The 14,800-nt window shown below is 52.9% G+C and overlaps 1 protein-coding gene across 1 annotated transcript in view; it reads right to left on the reverse strand.

Annotated features, from left to right (window-relative positions):
• Nucleotides 1-14,800, reverse strand: part of KDM2A (lysine demethylase 2A) — a 48,028-nt gene that overhangs the window by 24,212 nt on the left and 9,016 nt on the right. Inside the window, exons 4-5 of the mRNA XM_086472410.1 lie at nucleotides 1,970-2,108; nucleotides 664-742 (exon numbers count right to left, since the gene is read on the reverse strand). Coding sequence (XP_086328536.1) covers nucleotides 664-742; nucleotides 1,970-2,108 — 218 coding nt within the window. The remainder of the gene's footprint in view (nucleotides 1-663; nucleotides 743-1,969; nucleotides 2,109-14,800) is intronic.

Here is a 14,800-nt window from a genome sequence, read left to right on the forward strand (position 1 = left end):
CTCTGACTTTCGTACTAATCACAACCAAAGAACACTGACCCAAGCAGAAACATTAGATCAGGGTTTTTTTTAAATTTTGTAAAGCCCAGCTGTAATGTTTTCACGCAGTATTACTTGCCTTAAAACGACATCTACCACCACATAGCGTGTGTACATGAACATCATAAAACGGCACAAAGTCTTGCATCAGTACAGCTTTACACTCAAAGCTGTAAACTTTAATTGACTTACTGCAGCAAGAGAGACAGATGGCAGTTCAGAAGTAACCACGTTGGGTAAATCAGGTTGGAATTGTGGCAAATGCCAGAAATACTACAAATTGCTCGACTCTGGCAATAGATGCCTGTATCACTAGGCAAGAAACGCAGCCAGGTGTTCCATCAGAGCAGCAGCAGGACTTGCCAGACATTTGACTGAATTGTGATCACCTACAGCCAATTCAGGCCTCTCGTTTGACATCCAAACAGACTAGTAAGAACAGCATAACTGAGGTGGAAGATACTTCTCTCTGCTCACTGCACATGAAGAACAGCACGGGCAGGACACAGTCATACCAGCTTGGCAGAGCACAGAGACAGCTACCAGGATCAGATCCCACACCTTGGGGAGAGAGGCAAGAAATCAGGCCAGAGCCATCCGCCACTCTGTGCCCCTCACACTTACTTTATCCCCAAGCCGTCAGAGCTCCTGAAGATGAGAGGGTCTCTCAGGCCGCCCCGCTGGATGTACTCAACTGTGAAGTCTGGTGTGGGAAGACAAGAAGAGGAAAGGTGTTAGGGGAGACTCCTTCAGAGGACTATAAACAAACGGAGGTTAGAAAGGATCTGTGGAGATCTCTAGTCCAACACTGCTCCCAGCAAACTGACTTCAGACTCAGGTCGTTCAGGGCCTCGTGCAGTTGAGACCTGAGAACCTCCCCGTACCTCTGTGGCAAGGCTAGCCAGTGCAAGCAAGCCCTGTTCCTTGCTATTTCTACATCCCTTTCGAGATACTAGAACCCCTCTGCAGCAGTTCTGTGAGCAGCGTGGGGTGTGTTGCTGACAAACCTCAAACAGACCCCCCAGGGAGGGAAGACTTTGGTCCAACAGGCTGCACCAGACAGGGGAACAGCACCGGTTTTGGGCCTCGCTTCCCTAAGAAGCTCAAAGCCGCGCAAGAGACTCCTTGAAGAAATGCTCCTCCGTCACGCTAAATCCTCACCACGAGGCTTGCACCGGCTGCGCGATGAAAAGACATCCCACCGAGCCATATGCGTGGTGAAAGAAAGGGGAGAGATCCCCCATAGTCTTTAAATTAAATATCTAGTAGACACGTGGCTGCAATTACAGGTGCTGACCCGGGCGTTCCTGGCTGCCACGTGTCCCAGCAAGGCTGCAGCGCTGCGGACTGGCTCGTCGCTCTCCAGACAGAGCAGCTTCCACCCCATTTCCCCACACACCTTCCCCGTTCCCAGCTCCCCTGGCCCAGGGGCTTCGCAGGTTTGAGCCAATCCTCCACCGAGACGCCTCACACGGCCTTCGAGCTGCTTGGGGATCGCCGCAGGACCTGGGGACCGCCGCAGGACTTGCAGGGGGGCAGGCAGAAACAGCCCCTGCCTGCTCTGCACCACTCAGGGTTATGCAAGTAAAGCAGTTTAGAGCAGAAGAAAGCACGGGGCTGGTGGGAACAGCAGACAGTTCTCCCAATTGTACGGAAGGATGGAAAGTAAAAGGCAGCAAAACACAGGACAGCGGGGAAGGATTTTGTTAACACCACGATTGCCTTGTAACCGCCCTTCAAGTTGGCAGCCAGGGAGGCTTTGGGTGTAGTCAGAGGCACAAGAGCACATCCAACTGTGATCCCTCTACGAAAGGCTCGGGGAAAGGTCACCTCACACCCTGTGCCTCACTGGAGAAGCGGCCAACCACAGCAGCTGTCTGGTCACTGACAGCAGTAGCACATACTGCAGCACAGCAGTCCCAAGACAAACCTTTGCCTTCCATGAAGACCACGAAGGTGGAGTTAAACTTGTTGGTGGACAGTTTTTCCTCGAGGTCAAATGTCCTCTTCCCTTCAATTTCATCATCAGAGATGCCATCGTCCTCGTAACGCCGCCTCATCGTGCCACGCTGAAGAGAGAACAGATCAGGAAGGGAAGAGTAATGGACCAGAAGGAACAACCAGCTTGTGTCCCAGAGCCTCATCTCAACCCAGCACAGCTCGGCCAGGGCAACCAAGGGGAGCCCTTGCCCTGCAGCAGGCGGTCCCGGGGAAGCCTCTACTCCCAGAGAGGAGACCCTATATTACAGAGTTATATTATCCACTCAGCCTCTTGCTCAAAAAGGCACTGTTGGTATCAGTTTTCAAGAGAGACGGGCCAGAGAAGATCTATTTAGGCAACATCTGCCCTGGATCCAAAACACACCACTGAAACATCAGATTTGCTCCTCCTACAACCAACAGATTCGTGCAAGTTGAGCTGTATGGGAGACAGATAATTCAGTCCTAATGAGTGCTAACACAGAAACACGGGAGGAGGGGAGATAGCTCAGTCTAACTGGGGCAAAGGAAAAAGAATCTGTTTCCCATTTTTACAGGTGCATCACATCAGTACTTGGCTGTGCTGGAGGTAAAGGCACTTGTGAATTTAAACCCCTGCTAGAACACCAAGTGATAAAGGAAGGGTTTTATGCTGAAGACAATACCCAAGTTTTCATCTTTGGCTATGCTCGTACACAGAAGTTGATTTATTCCCTTGTTTGTGTGAGTAATCCTTTTCTTAGAGGGTTTCATCTGTGCTGGGATTCCTGACAGACATCCTCTTCTAGCATTACTGAATCTGGAAGAAATTACTGTCCCCAGCTGTTCGCCACCCCTCCAGAGACCAGCCACGCTCTGGCAGAGCTCTTCATGGGAATGCTCCCTAAATCCCCTCAGATAAAAGTCAACCTGGTCTGAATTAGCCAAGCTTACTTCCCCTAATTAGGGATGCTCCCCATTATAAAGCCTTCGCACCAATTGTTGTGCCAGCAGACAGCCAGGGACAGGATGGGCCAGGAGGTGACGCAGCAGCTACTGTCACATCTGGGCCTGGGAGCTGGCAGCTGCTTGCAGCAGGGAGGCACAGCGGCATCGCAGCGCTGGGAGCAGGGTCGCAACCCCAGCAACACCACTGGTCCCAGTCACGGACCGCGACGCCGTGAGGTCCGTGTCTGTTCATGACAGTCCCTGCACCACCTCCTGCTGCTCGGAGCAGAGCACGTTTGATAGCTCATGTCTTCCTTTTTTTAGGTTCTCCTGGAACAGGACAAGAGTGCCCTTTCCCAAGCGAAGGCACACACCTCGGGCTCCTCTCCCTGTGGCAGCAAGCTGCAGATCTCCTCCCCGGAGTCCAGCACCAATTCGGACTTCACCCAAAGCCACTCTGCTTACTTCTGTCCTCCTCAGCCAGGGGTAAGGCAGGGCTTGCTGTGACCACATCAAGTCCCAGGAGGTACAAGCCCGCCTTTGGGCGATGGTGGAAAGCCCTGAGCAGCCAGCCCCAGCCCTGCCTGGCCTCACTCACCTTCCCATTAACCCCCGGCCTGCCTGCGCCCCCAGCCCCTCACGCAGGACAACAGCCGAATCAAACACACCCCGGGGTATTTTCCAGTGAAAGTGGCTGGTATTAACCAGCCATCAGCCTGATCCCCACATTGCTTTGCTTGTCCCTCTCTCCTGTTTTGGCCTTATCTATCTAAACAGCGCTGGTGAAAGAGAAAGGACCCCCTCATACAGACACACTGCTTTACAGACACTTTTAAAACTAATTAGTTCAACCCCTGCAGGAGCACGTGAGGACACTCCTTTCAAACAGAGACTTTTTTTTTTTCCCTCCCCCTGTAACAACCAACTTCAGCCTCTCATTTTCAAGAGGGCTGATCAATTGACAAGCAGTTTCTCTGCCATCAAGGCAGAGGAGCCTTACCTCTCCCTGCTGTTAACACCTCACTAACACTTCACTTCGCTTTCCAAATCCCCTCCCAGAAACCTGAACACAACAGGGGCACAAACACCTCATCTGCAAGGCAGGAATAAGAGGCTGCTCCTGAATGGGGCATCTCAAAGAGCCCCGAGACACCAGCGTTCTCCAAGGGCCTGTCCAAATGTCCCCAACGATGAAGCAACCTGGAAAAGGGCTTCTTCGTGTTCGCAGCCTTTTGTCTTAAGCCACCCACTAAATACGGATAGCAATACAAAGATAAAGCTCACTTTACTCACAGGCTTTTCCAGACACACTCGTATAAATAAAAAGAAGACGAATGGAGGTGCCAGCAGCAGGAGCCAAGCGACAAATTCCTGGGGTCCACTTTGAATGTCACACTGCTAGAGCCACCGAGTGGACCGTGACACCGGACTGTGCACACCACAGCACTAGGGCCACGCATCCTACCGCTCCCAGCACAAATCCAGGGGCTGAAACTCCCAAATCTTCACTCTGCCTTTAAACAGAGACCAGCTCTTTCAAGGAGATGCACCAGAGCTTGGAGTTAGAGATGCAGAGGTGTTACTGGGAGAAAAGTACCTCGCTGTGCTGGATCAGAGGGTGAGCCCACCTTAATAAAGCACCTTCCCTTCCAAATCACCGGATCGCTTAACCCTGCGTGGTGCTCAGTTTTAAAACGAGGGCACAGCACAGCAGAGAGGGGACCTGCCCCATACAGGAGCCAGGGACACACGAGACACAGCCTCACGCCCCAGCATTTTGGGAAAGGCCCGTTTCAAACATGCTGTGTCCCCCCCCCCAGGCAGGCACAGATCCCAGCAGGCTTCTGGAAGCATCACGCCAGCACCCCACGCTTCCCAGCAAGGTAACTGGGGCCAGGCTTCCCGGTCCTGGGGGAAAAGGAGCCTCTCCTCTGTTTGCAACCCTCATGTCTCACTTGGTGGTCCGAAACCATCCAAACCAGCTGCTTGGGAGGGATGGAACCAGATGGCCCTGGCACAGCCGCACCGCAAGATGCCCCCGTGGAGGAAGGCTGGAGCAGGTAGGCTGCTGTCAGCTGAGGACCGTGTTTGGGTGCCTTGGGCTCTCAGCACGGGGCAGGCAGAGCCGTGCTGGCCCCACCTTTTGGGGGGGAAGGAAGCTGCCCAACCAGCTCCCAGATATCTCAGCTCCCGTGAACCCACAGGAGACCTTGCTGAGCTCCCCGCAGGCAGGCACGAACAGCAGCGAGGCGCTCGCCTCTGGCTGCCAGAGCACCAAGAGCATCCACTCTTCTCCCCCACCCGCCCAGCTCAGCCCTTGTTTCAGGAAGCACCACTCGCTGGGCTCTCCTGGCCAGCCAGCGCCCAAGTCCCACCAGAAGAACCCAGCCCAGCTGATTGTAGCTCCACACACACACCCACAGACTCTTCCTCACCTTTGCTGGAAGCAAGGGGGGGAAGCCCAAACATTCTCACTTACTGGACAAGCACAATTCCTATCGCAGAACCATTTCAAATCGCTTCTGCCCTGAAAAACGCTGCGTGAAGGGTGTGGAAGGCTTAGGTCATATGGGCAAACACGCCAAGAAAACCCCATTTGTAGCTTCCCCTTTGTATTTCTACGCTTTCAGAGAAAGAAGCAGAGGTCACGGTGCTTCCTTGTGCTTGTTCGGACCCTTGGCTGTGCACGCCCCATCCAGCTGAAACACGCCTCAAATCCTGCCATGGGATGCTGTCAAAAATCAGCTGCCTGTCGCTGAGAAACCTTTGACTGCTGTTGCAACAGCAGCAGCTAAGGGAGACTTAAGGCAGGTATCTTATTCCTTTATAAATCACACCACAGAAGTTCAAGGCACACCTAGTCCAGGCAAGTGTGCTGACAACTTTCCAGCATGACTAGCTTTTCACTTAGCCCCATTCCCAGGCAAGCCTAGGAAACAAGCCCTGGGACTACTGGCCCCAGCAGGCAGTTCTCTGTGGTTGACTAGTGGACGTGCACAATGAAGCAGAGGATGCTGGGCCCTGTAGTTCGTGGGTCTCACCTGCTTCGGGATCAGGTGGGCGGTGGCAGACCGCAGGCCCAGGCTGGGGTCTGCATTTGGACCTACTCCCTTACTCCAGACACTCACTTTTAGTTGGCAGGTTTAGGGAAAAGCAGCTCTCTTGCCTTCCCTGGGTACAAAACCTCACGAGACGAAAAAAGTTTGGCAGTGGAAGAGGCTATAACCAAACTAGTTTCTTAATATTAACTTATATTTGGCTTCTGGGCTGGAAGCCTGAATGGTACTTCAGGGCTCCTAGTTAAGCTACACAACAGGGGTTACTACTTTGGGCTGAAACTCAGGTCTGTCCCGCCTGACCACGAACCTCTCACCTCGGGAGAGCCGGGCTGGAACGCAGCTCCAGCCACAGGCAGCAGCCCGGTTTCAAGCAGACACCTCTCTCAGCGCAGAGAGCGCAGGCGGGCCGACAGCCCTTGTCCAAGGACACCAGCAGCCCCCAAAACTAGGTGGCAGCAAGGTACGGCACGAAGGCACCGTGCAGGTAGATAACCAACATAGTGGGAAAACCCCTTCCTCTGCTGTCACCTCGCGGAGCTGCTGGTGCCTGGCTCCTTTATCCTGGTGGCACGTCAGATGGCATTAGGCACCCTTCTGCAGCCACTGCCAGGGCAGGAAAGACAGGATGACACGCAGAAGTTTTACGTGGGTTAAGTACAACTACAGGATGGCTGAATAAGCCTCGAGAGCCTCCCCGAGACCAACACCACTGCAGCCACACGACCAACACCACTGCAGCCACACGACCGAGTACTGACCCAGTGCAAGCTCAGTCTGACAGCTCCCTTTAAGATTTCCTTCTGGAGGGGACACAGTTACTGCCCTGCTAGACTGCATGCCACATCAGGCATTGTCTGTCCTTCTGGAAGTGGCACCAAGCCAGCACAGGCTCTGGATTGTGGAGGCCGGCTAATTCAGCAGCAATGTCACCACACGGCCAGGCCTGATCCAGATCCCACCAGCGCCATAGGCGGATGCTGCACTCATGCTGGGGGTACAGTCCCAGCAAGAAAGCAGTCCCACCAGGACTCGATGACCCAGGCTGAGCTAGGGGTAAGCTGCTGGAGATGCTCCGTAGAGGAGCTCCTGCTCCCTCCCCGTGCCCCATCGTTCTGCTGCCTGTGTGGTGCTGGCTCTAGCACTAGTTTTGGCATTTGAGTCACCAAACTGCTTTGGTTAAACCCGAGCACAAACTACAGCTTTGAGGACAGATCCCACTCCCACCCTACATGAACATGCAGCAAGTGATCTGGTCGCTCGCTAACAAACTTGGAGGCTTTATGACGGAAGAAGCACGACGTGTTTCAGAGGATGCCGCTCCACCAGCCCAACCTGGTGTGGACTCGCACGATGTGAAACAGCAGCAGTGCAAACTTCACCTTACTCCAGCTACATCCACCCGTGGAGCTGCACCGTGGGATCAGGAAACCGTTCCGACTCTTCCCTGATCTTGTTCACAGCACAGGTAAACGGAAGGCAACCACACCACAAAGGTGCAAACCTCAGGGAACGGGCAGAAACATCTTAACCTCAAATCCCTTTGCAATGGGGAAACAGGGATGCAGAACACAGAAGGAAGGGGACCACTTCCTCCAGCTGAGCAAATTCCAGTCTAACGCACTTCTTGTCATCAGCAAAGCATCAGCTACAAAACCTTCTTCACCCTCCCAGCCAGATCAGCTTCGCTTGTTCCTGTGGGCAGGGAAGAGTCTGGCCTCCTAATTTGCACAGTATGTAGGAGAATCGGATCTCAGGCATGGCTGAGGACCCAAAAGCGCTGCCACAATACAAATAACTCCCATCAGTTATACAACGCCTCTCGTGTACTCGGCCGGGGCCACAGCGCTTTCATGTCATTGTTGTCTTGGGAGGGTGGGGAAAAACAATATTTCAGTGCGTGCAGAGCAGACAGGAGGAAGCAAAGGCTTCTGCCCTTCCAAGCGTGTGTTTTGGGAGAGGCAGCATCTGCTGGGACTTTGGGCAAATCTCTGCAGCAGAGTTTTTCCCCTCCTGGAGCCTGCAGCTTCCTCACGGCACGGTTACACAAACCACAGTTCCCTGGCTCCCCAAATTGGCTCTCCATTTGGGGATAGAAGTGGTCAGTGTGCAAGCCCAGGGCTTGTGTACGGGCACTCCAAGATCCCTCTCTTCTTTGCTGTGCTTTGATCCTCACCTGCCATGCAGGGAGTCGATATCTGGGTAAATAACTGGCTACAGGTGACACCCACAAAGGGTGGGAGACATGCAAAGCCATGACACACCGATGCCAACGTCACCTTTCCACACGCTTTGTGAGAACTGCACAAATCCTTCCTACAGCACAAAGTTTGATCTCTTCCTGGGAGGAGTCATCTACCTTTGTCCCACAGCCCACGTCAGGGCTGGGTCTTGGCTGAGGACCCCTTCCCAGCAGATTACTCCAGCCCTCCTAACTCTTCCTTCTGCTTCTTGGTGCAACCCCATCCAGGCAGGCCTCGCCAAAGCACACCAGCAAGTTACAGCCCTGAGCTCTTAGACTACGACTGCTTCTTCCTGGGGGTGGCTCTGCTACTGGGAGGTCTTCAAGCATCAACTGTCGGTTCAGCCAAAAAAGGAGATCAGGAGATGCCTCCAAAACTGCCATCCGTGAGAATGTCCCAGGTGGAGCTCAGCCCCAGCAAAGCAAGGGGTAAGAGTCTGGCACGTTATATATAGATATATCTGTTGGACAACCTCAGCAGGAATACTGAAATACTGCCTTTTTTTTTTCAGCTTTGTGATCTGTGTTAGGATCCAGGCATTTTTCATCCTGATGAGATTTTTACTAAGGAAGAACTGACAAGCAGTCCAAAGCCTTTCTCTGTGTGTCAGGCAGGGTCAAGATAAAGGCAGTTTATTCATCCTCCAGCACCAGCCAGCCAGTAATTCTCATCTAAGATAGCCATCTATTTCTTTCTGGCCCTCTTGGGTACCATTCACTTAATGTAGGAGGAATTAGGCAACATGAATATTAATCCTGCAGGCAGCTCCAGTGATATTCCTGCTGTTCTGATCCTTTCCCCTGCAGTCTCCTTCTCCCAAGGATGCCAGGGGAAGTGCCTCATGCAGCTCCACCATGGTGCTCTTCAAAACCTTTCCTTGGACATTTCTCTCCATCAGCAGGCGCTGCCTCGATGGAGCACAGCTACCTCCAACGGCAAAGGAACTGACAGTCTGCTGAAGAGAACAAGACTACTCTCCTGTGGGGTTGGTTTTTTTTTTTTTTTTGAGAAAAGAATGAGTACGAGGTCACATTTGAAAAAAGAACAAGCCGTCCTTTTGCTGAAAGAGCCTCACATATTTACAGAGCAAACCCAACCACCACCACAGTATTTTAGTCACTTCCTGGCCTGTCTGCTGCCATTCCCTCCCTGATCTCCCAACACCTCCATCTCCCAGTCCTCAGGAAGCCTCCTCCTGCTGTGCCACTTCAGGAGACCAGAACACCCCTCACTTTTCCTCTCCCTACGCCTCCTCCCCTTTGTCTGTTGTGCTTCCAGAGCAGCTTGCCTCCTAGCCACCCATCCCTTTGTAGGTTTGCTTTGTAGGATCCAAGGTGGTAACAAACCAACAAGCTCAACTCTCCTCAGTTTATGAATTTAACTTCTTACATACTTTTACAATAAACAACTACGGCTCTTGTCTAGATAAGTCCAGACCTCCAGCATCCAAACTTGTTGATGGGGTTTTTAATCTTGAGTAAGGGCAGTATCCAGAATTCAGTCTCCCAGACGCCGCGCTGAGATCCACCAGCAACTAACAGCCACCCCCCAAATGTCCCCCAAGATCTGTTATATCAGTGGGAAAGGGTCCCATTTCTCTGGGAAGGCACAAGGCAAGGGCAAGCCCTGGCAGGAGGACGGATGAGCACGGAAGCAGCAAGGCCACCATCGGACAGACCCAGGGCAGAGGAGGTGCCAACGCCAGAAGTGACTGCGCAGGGAAGACGCTCCCTTGCGAGTATTGTCAGATGCAGCGTGAAGAACCAAGGCACAAAGATTACGACGTGCCATCAGCAGCCTGACAGGTTACTGCTTCTCAAGCACAAGAGCTTTTTCTTTCTATATTCCTCTCTTCCAAGTCTTCACCTCCCACTTCAGCTCCTAGTCTAGGCTCCAAGCTCTGGTCCATACAAGCACGGTACTTGTGTTTCTCTCTGCTGGCAGAGAGGCTCAGGCTTCTGTCCCCTGTGCCTCTCAACTTCCAATCACTTTGGTTTCTCCTCACCTCCTCTTCCTCCCAAGCATGGGCAACAATAACTAAACCACACCACCTCCTGTCACCCCTGGGGTAAAACGGGGTCCTACAGAGACGGGGCCCATGTTAATATTCTGGCTCTGCAGGGCCATTTGCTTTGCCAAACAACTGCCAGGGCCTCCAAGATGATCACTAAAGTGGTCCTGGGCTCCCTGCTCCCCCAGCTAGGAGGAGGCACCACAGTAGGATCGGAAGAGAAGGCCATCATCCCCCAAGCAGGAGATCCAAGACAACCTGTCAGTGGCCCTATCTATCTCGGGGCAAGCCTCAAGGCGAGCTCGATGCTAGGACAGGCTAGCAGGTAGCTCATTTTAGCAGCTCTGCATGCCCTGTCCACCAGGGATGACAATCTGGACAAGATGGCCATACTAAACTAACTCTTTTGCTGCCTGGTTTCACAAGAGGAACCCAAGAACTAACCCAGCAGGCTTAACCCAGGTTAAATGCCCCTCACCATCTCCTGTCTCTCTCCAGACCTGGAGAGCAGAACTGGCGTATCCCAGGTTGCACATTTTTGGACAAAGACAAGCTCAAAGCACCAGGCTGAGGAGTGAACAGGAATCTACGCAGAACTGGAGCCCTTCCAGGCTTCACAGCTCCAAGAGGGATTCCTCTCACGAGCAGGGCTGGCAGCCTTTCAGAGCGAGCCGGGAGAACGCTTTGGTTTGCGCTTTTGGGTTACGAATTCGGATGCGCACAAGTAATTGGGGAATTGGAGCAAAGCTGAAAGAGGCAGGTGGGGAGAAAACACCAACGGGCCAAGAAGAACTCCGGCAGCTGCCACTAAACCACACACTGACCAGCCACAGCAGCAAAACAAGACAGAGGAACGTGTTAGATCAGATCACAGATGGGCAAGGCTGGCAACAGTCCCAATAAGGAAACACTGCTCCTAGGGAGGGACACGGCTTCTCACTCCAGTCACCTGCAGCGTGTTTCACACGCAGCCGCTGTCCCAACTGGCTTTTATGGCGCTACTAATCCTCAGACCGCCCATACCCACCACCAGCTGTAGCACCCTGGTACCTGGACAAATGCTGCCTGGATTCTGTAAGAGCTTGAGGAAGCTCATGAAGGACCATCAAATCCTTCAAACCCCTTTAATTGCCTTTCACCCCTTCTAAACCAGAAGAAATCCAGGTCAAAAAACCTGCTGTGTAGAGCCTTTTCCCTGCCAGGGTGGGCCCAGCACAGGTACTATGCAGTCAGGTAGATGAGCATTACCAGCTCTGCCACTCCTTTTGCTTTGTATAGGAAGGCAACAGAGCATCCCCAAAACGGAACAAAGTAGACCAAACTTCTCCAAAAATGCAAGCTTGAAAGCCACATGCACTTAACCCATTTTTCCACTTGGGAAAGAGTGGACTGTTCACCTCCAGGCTGCTGAGCCCACAGGGCAGAGAACCCAGCAGAGCTGGCACAAGGGCCAGACAGAGTCACCCCCATTTGGGGACAGGGGTGCAGCTGACCTGGCACTCGTAGGTCAGCTCTACCCAACTCCACTCCTTGCTGGCACAGGCAGAGCACCTCTGTCCACAACACGGTGGGAGTTCAGAGGACTAGCTCAGATTTTTCACTGGGGAAGAGCTTACCTTCCAAATTCCCCAGTGTCCCAACCCAGCTCTGCAGGAACCTGTTGCCTGTTCTGTCCCATCACACAAACTGAATGAGGCTGGACCACAGGACTACTTGAGGAGGAAAAGCACAGGAAGCTTTGGGGTTTGTACTGCAAATCCTGCTAAGCTGACGCCGTCCTTAAAGAGAAGAGCAACGGGCTGCCTGAGTTGCAGGCTAGGGGGCCTAAAATGCTTACAAAGAACAAAAACCACCCAGGGCCATTGGGAAGAACACGGACAGCGTGTGGAACCATCTGCTAGAAAGGTTATTTCCTCTGTCCTCTGCACTGTTACACCACCACTGCACACGCTCCCTCCCCCTTTGCTCCACAAGCAGCCCAGTATTTGCCCCAAGGTTACTCCAAACGGGGCAAAGTGGCTCAGGACTTCAGTGACACACGGAAATATTTCTGCACGGCGAGTTACAGACACTGAGGCAGTCTAACCCTACAGGAGCACATGTTGCCAGCCCCCTCCTCTTCCAGCTGCCTCAGCTCAATCCCAAGATTACAGCTCCGGAAAGCCAGGAGTACATGGGAGAGCAAGGGGGAAGCAGGGCAACTCTTGGACTGAATGGTACAGGCCAGCTTTTTTTTGTTGTTTGTTTGGGGGTTTTTTAATTTTATTTTTATTTTTAAAGTCAGGCTGTTTTGCTCTTACACCTTCTGATGGTTCCTCCAGCACTCACCGAGTTCCACAGCACCGCCTCTCTTCTCTCTCACCCTTTCACCACCGCTTTGTGAAGTTAGGCGAGGTAAGAGGCGACATCAAAAAGGACCATCCCCTCTGCCTATCACGCCTGGAGTGAGAATGTGCCCAAGGGACGTGCTTCTCTAGATAACAGTTCTATCAAGCAAAGTCCTGGTCCTTCCCCTGGTGCCTTTTATCAAGCGAGTTCTTCTCCCAAACTCTGTCAGGACTCAGACATGACAGCACAATTCTGCAGGTCCCAACCCTGAGGACCAGCGCTAACAAAACCCACAGACGATGATCACACCCTGGAGCCTCTTCCTTGACATAAAAGGGTGCAGAGCGTCTGGGGGGGCGGTTATGGTTTTATTAAAACTCTTGTTAGTGTACAGTGTGATAGCTAAAACATGCGAGATCCAGGGAAAAAACAAAAAGCAGCCAGTGTTTAACACACTGTAGGGGGGGAAAGTTTACCGCTCCGCTCACCTCCTCACCACCAGTATGACCCGTCCTAGTTGACAGCAGTAAAAATTGCCAGTCCTGCCCCATAGCAGCTCACTCACACACACAAGCACATCACGGGCAGCACCACGAACTGCAGCTCAGCTCTCCTGGAGCAAAGATGCCACCCAGATTTGCACCCTTCCAGGCACCCGACCTGGGTGGAAGCGGGACAGAGCGTGCGCCTCCCCAGCAGGCTCCTGCACAAGCATAAACCCATCCGGCTTTTCTCATCACCCTGCAACCCCAGGCAGATCCCAGCCCAAAACTTCCTCCGATTCAAGTTCCTGGAATTTCCACAGGGATTCCCAGTCCCTGGACAGTCAGCTCACGCTGTTTACTACCGGTACTGTTTCTACAGCAACAGAGACGCACAAGCATGGATGCACAGACAGAGAACAGAGACACCCTGTCAAACAGATCCATCCCCTCTCTCCCATCACAGATTCACAGGCCACACTTTGCCACCAGGTTTATCTGAACCATCCTGAGCGCCAGCAATCGACACCTTCAGACAGTTACGCACCTTCCTCACCTGGTTCCTAGGAGCTGGGAAAAAGAGGTAAACAGGGAGGATCAGCAAACGGAAAACTTCCGAGTTCATCACATCCCTTCTGGTCTCTCCAGACTAAGCTCCAGGCTGTACGAGCAGAGCTCTTCTACCATCGGGGACCTGCAGCAGCTCACGCTCATTCTCGTTACACCATCCTGGAGCCTGTGATTTGCCCACCAGCCAAGCAAGGACAAGTGAAAATTAGCCAGGGTGGTCCAACCGTTAGCATGCAGGCTACCCCTAGGTGGGTGAGGGGACACGCGGCACAGAGCATTTCCTGACTACCCGAGATGCCACCTCTGTGGTGCATCTTGGCAGCACTGATGGCACCTGAGAGGTAGTGAGTTAGAGGCAGCAGTAGGAACACGCTCTCGCTACTCCTTGGCACTCAAAAAAAATCAGAAGCCATCAGCGTCCTCACCAAGGGAGACCTGCAGGTACCTGAAGGTGGGCAGCACAGGGAGTTCAGATCACTGTGGAAAGGGAAGAAGATGACCAAAGTTCTCCACAGCTCCCAAGAGGCTGACACCCTACCTGAAGCCCCCAAGAAAAGGAATCAACGCTGGACCAGCACAAGCACTTGTGCAGCCAAGAGTTCGGTCTGCAGCTCATCTAGCTTGAGACCATCCAAGACAGAAGATAGCTGTGATGCTGCTTTCAGATTTTATTGACAGGCTTTTCGATGAGGCATTTATACAAGGGCAGTCACAGCTTCTCAGCTTCAGCCGAGATGGTCACATCCCATTTTCCACACGGCGGCATACACCTATCCACTGCTCCCTCCCAGCGGGACGGCTCTGCACAGGTCTGTTCTGTCTGACCCCACCCCAAGAATATCAAACTTCACCAAGATCCCAGGTTCTCCAGGTGACTGGAGACAACACTTCCAGTTCTGAGATACTGGGAGGCAAGAAGGGTGGGGAGCACGTGCTTCTGACAGCTTAGTTTCTTTGATATCTAATCACAGGCCCTGTCATCACACCACGGCGTTTGCTCTTCCACTTGGCCCTTTTGCTTTTCCCAAGGCAACCAAGCAAGCTCCTTCTCTGCCCTCATCTCCCTCCCCACCAGGACCAAGAATGGGGAGGAATTCCAGTAAGGCAGATCTGCTCTGCTACAACTGCTCCTGCTCTCCGAGCACGCTGGTACGCGCAGCAGCC

The sequence above is a fragment of the Leptosomus discolor genome, chromosome 12 (assembly GCF_034619465.1).
Source record: "Leptosomus discolor isolate bLepDis1 chromosome 12, bLepDis1.hap2, whole genome shotgun sequence".
Taxonomy (NCBI): Eukaryota; Metazoa; Chordata; class Aves; order Leptosomiformes; family Leptosomidae; genus Leptosomus; species Leptosomus discolor.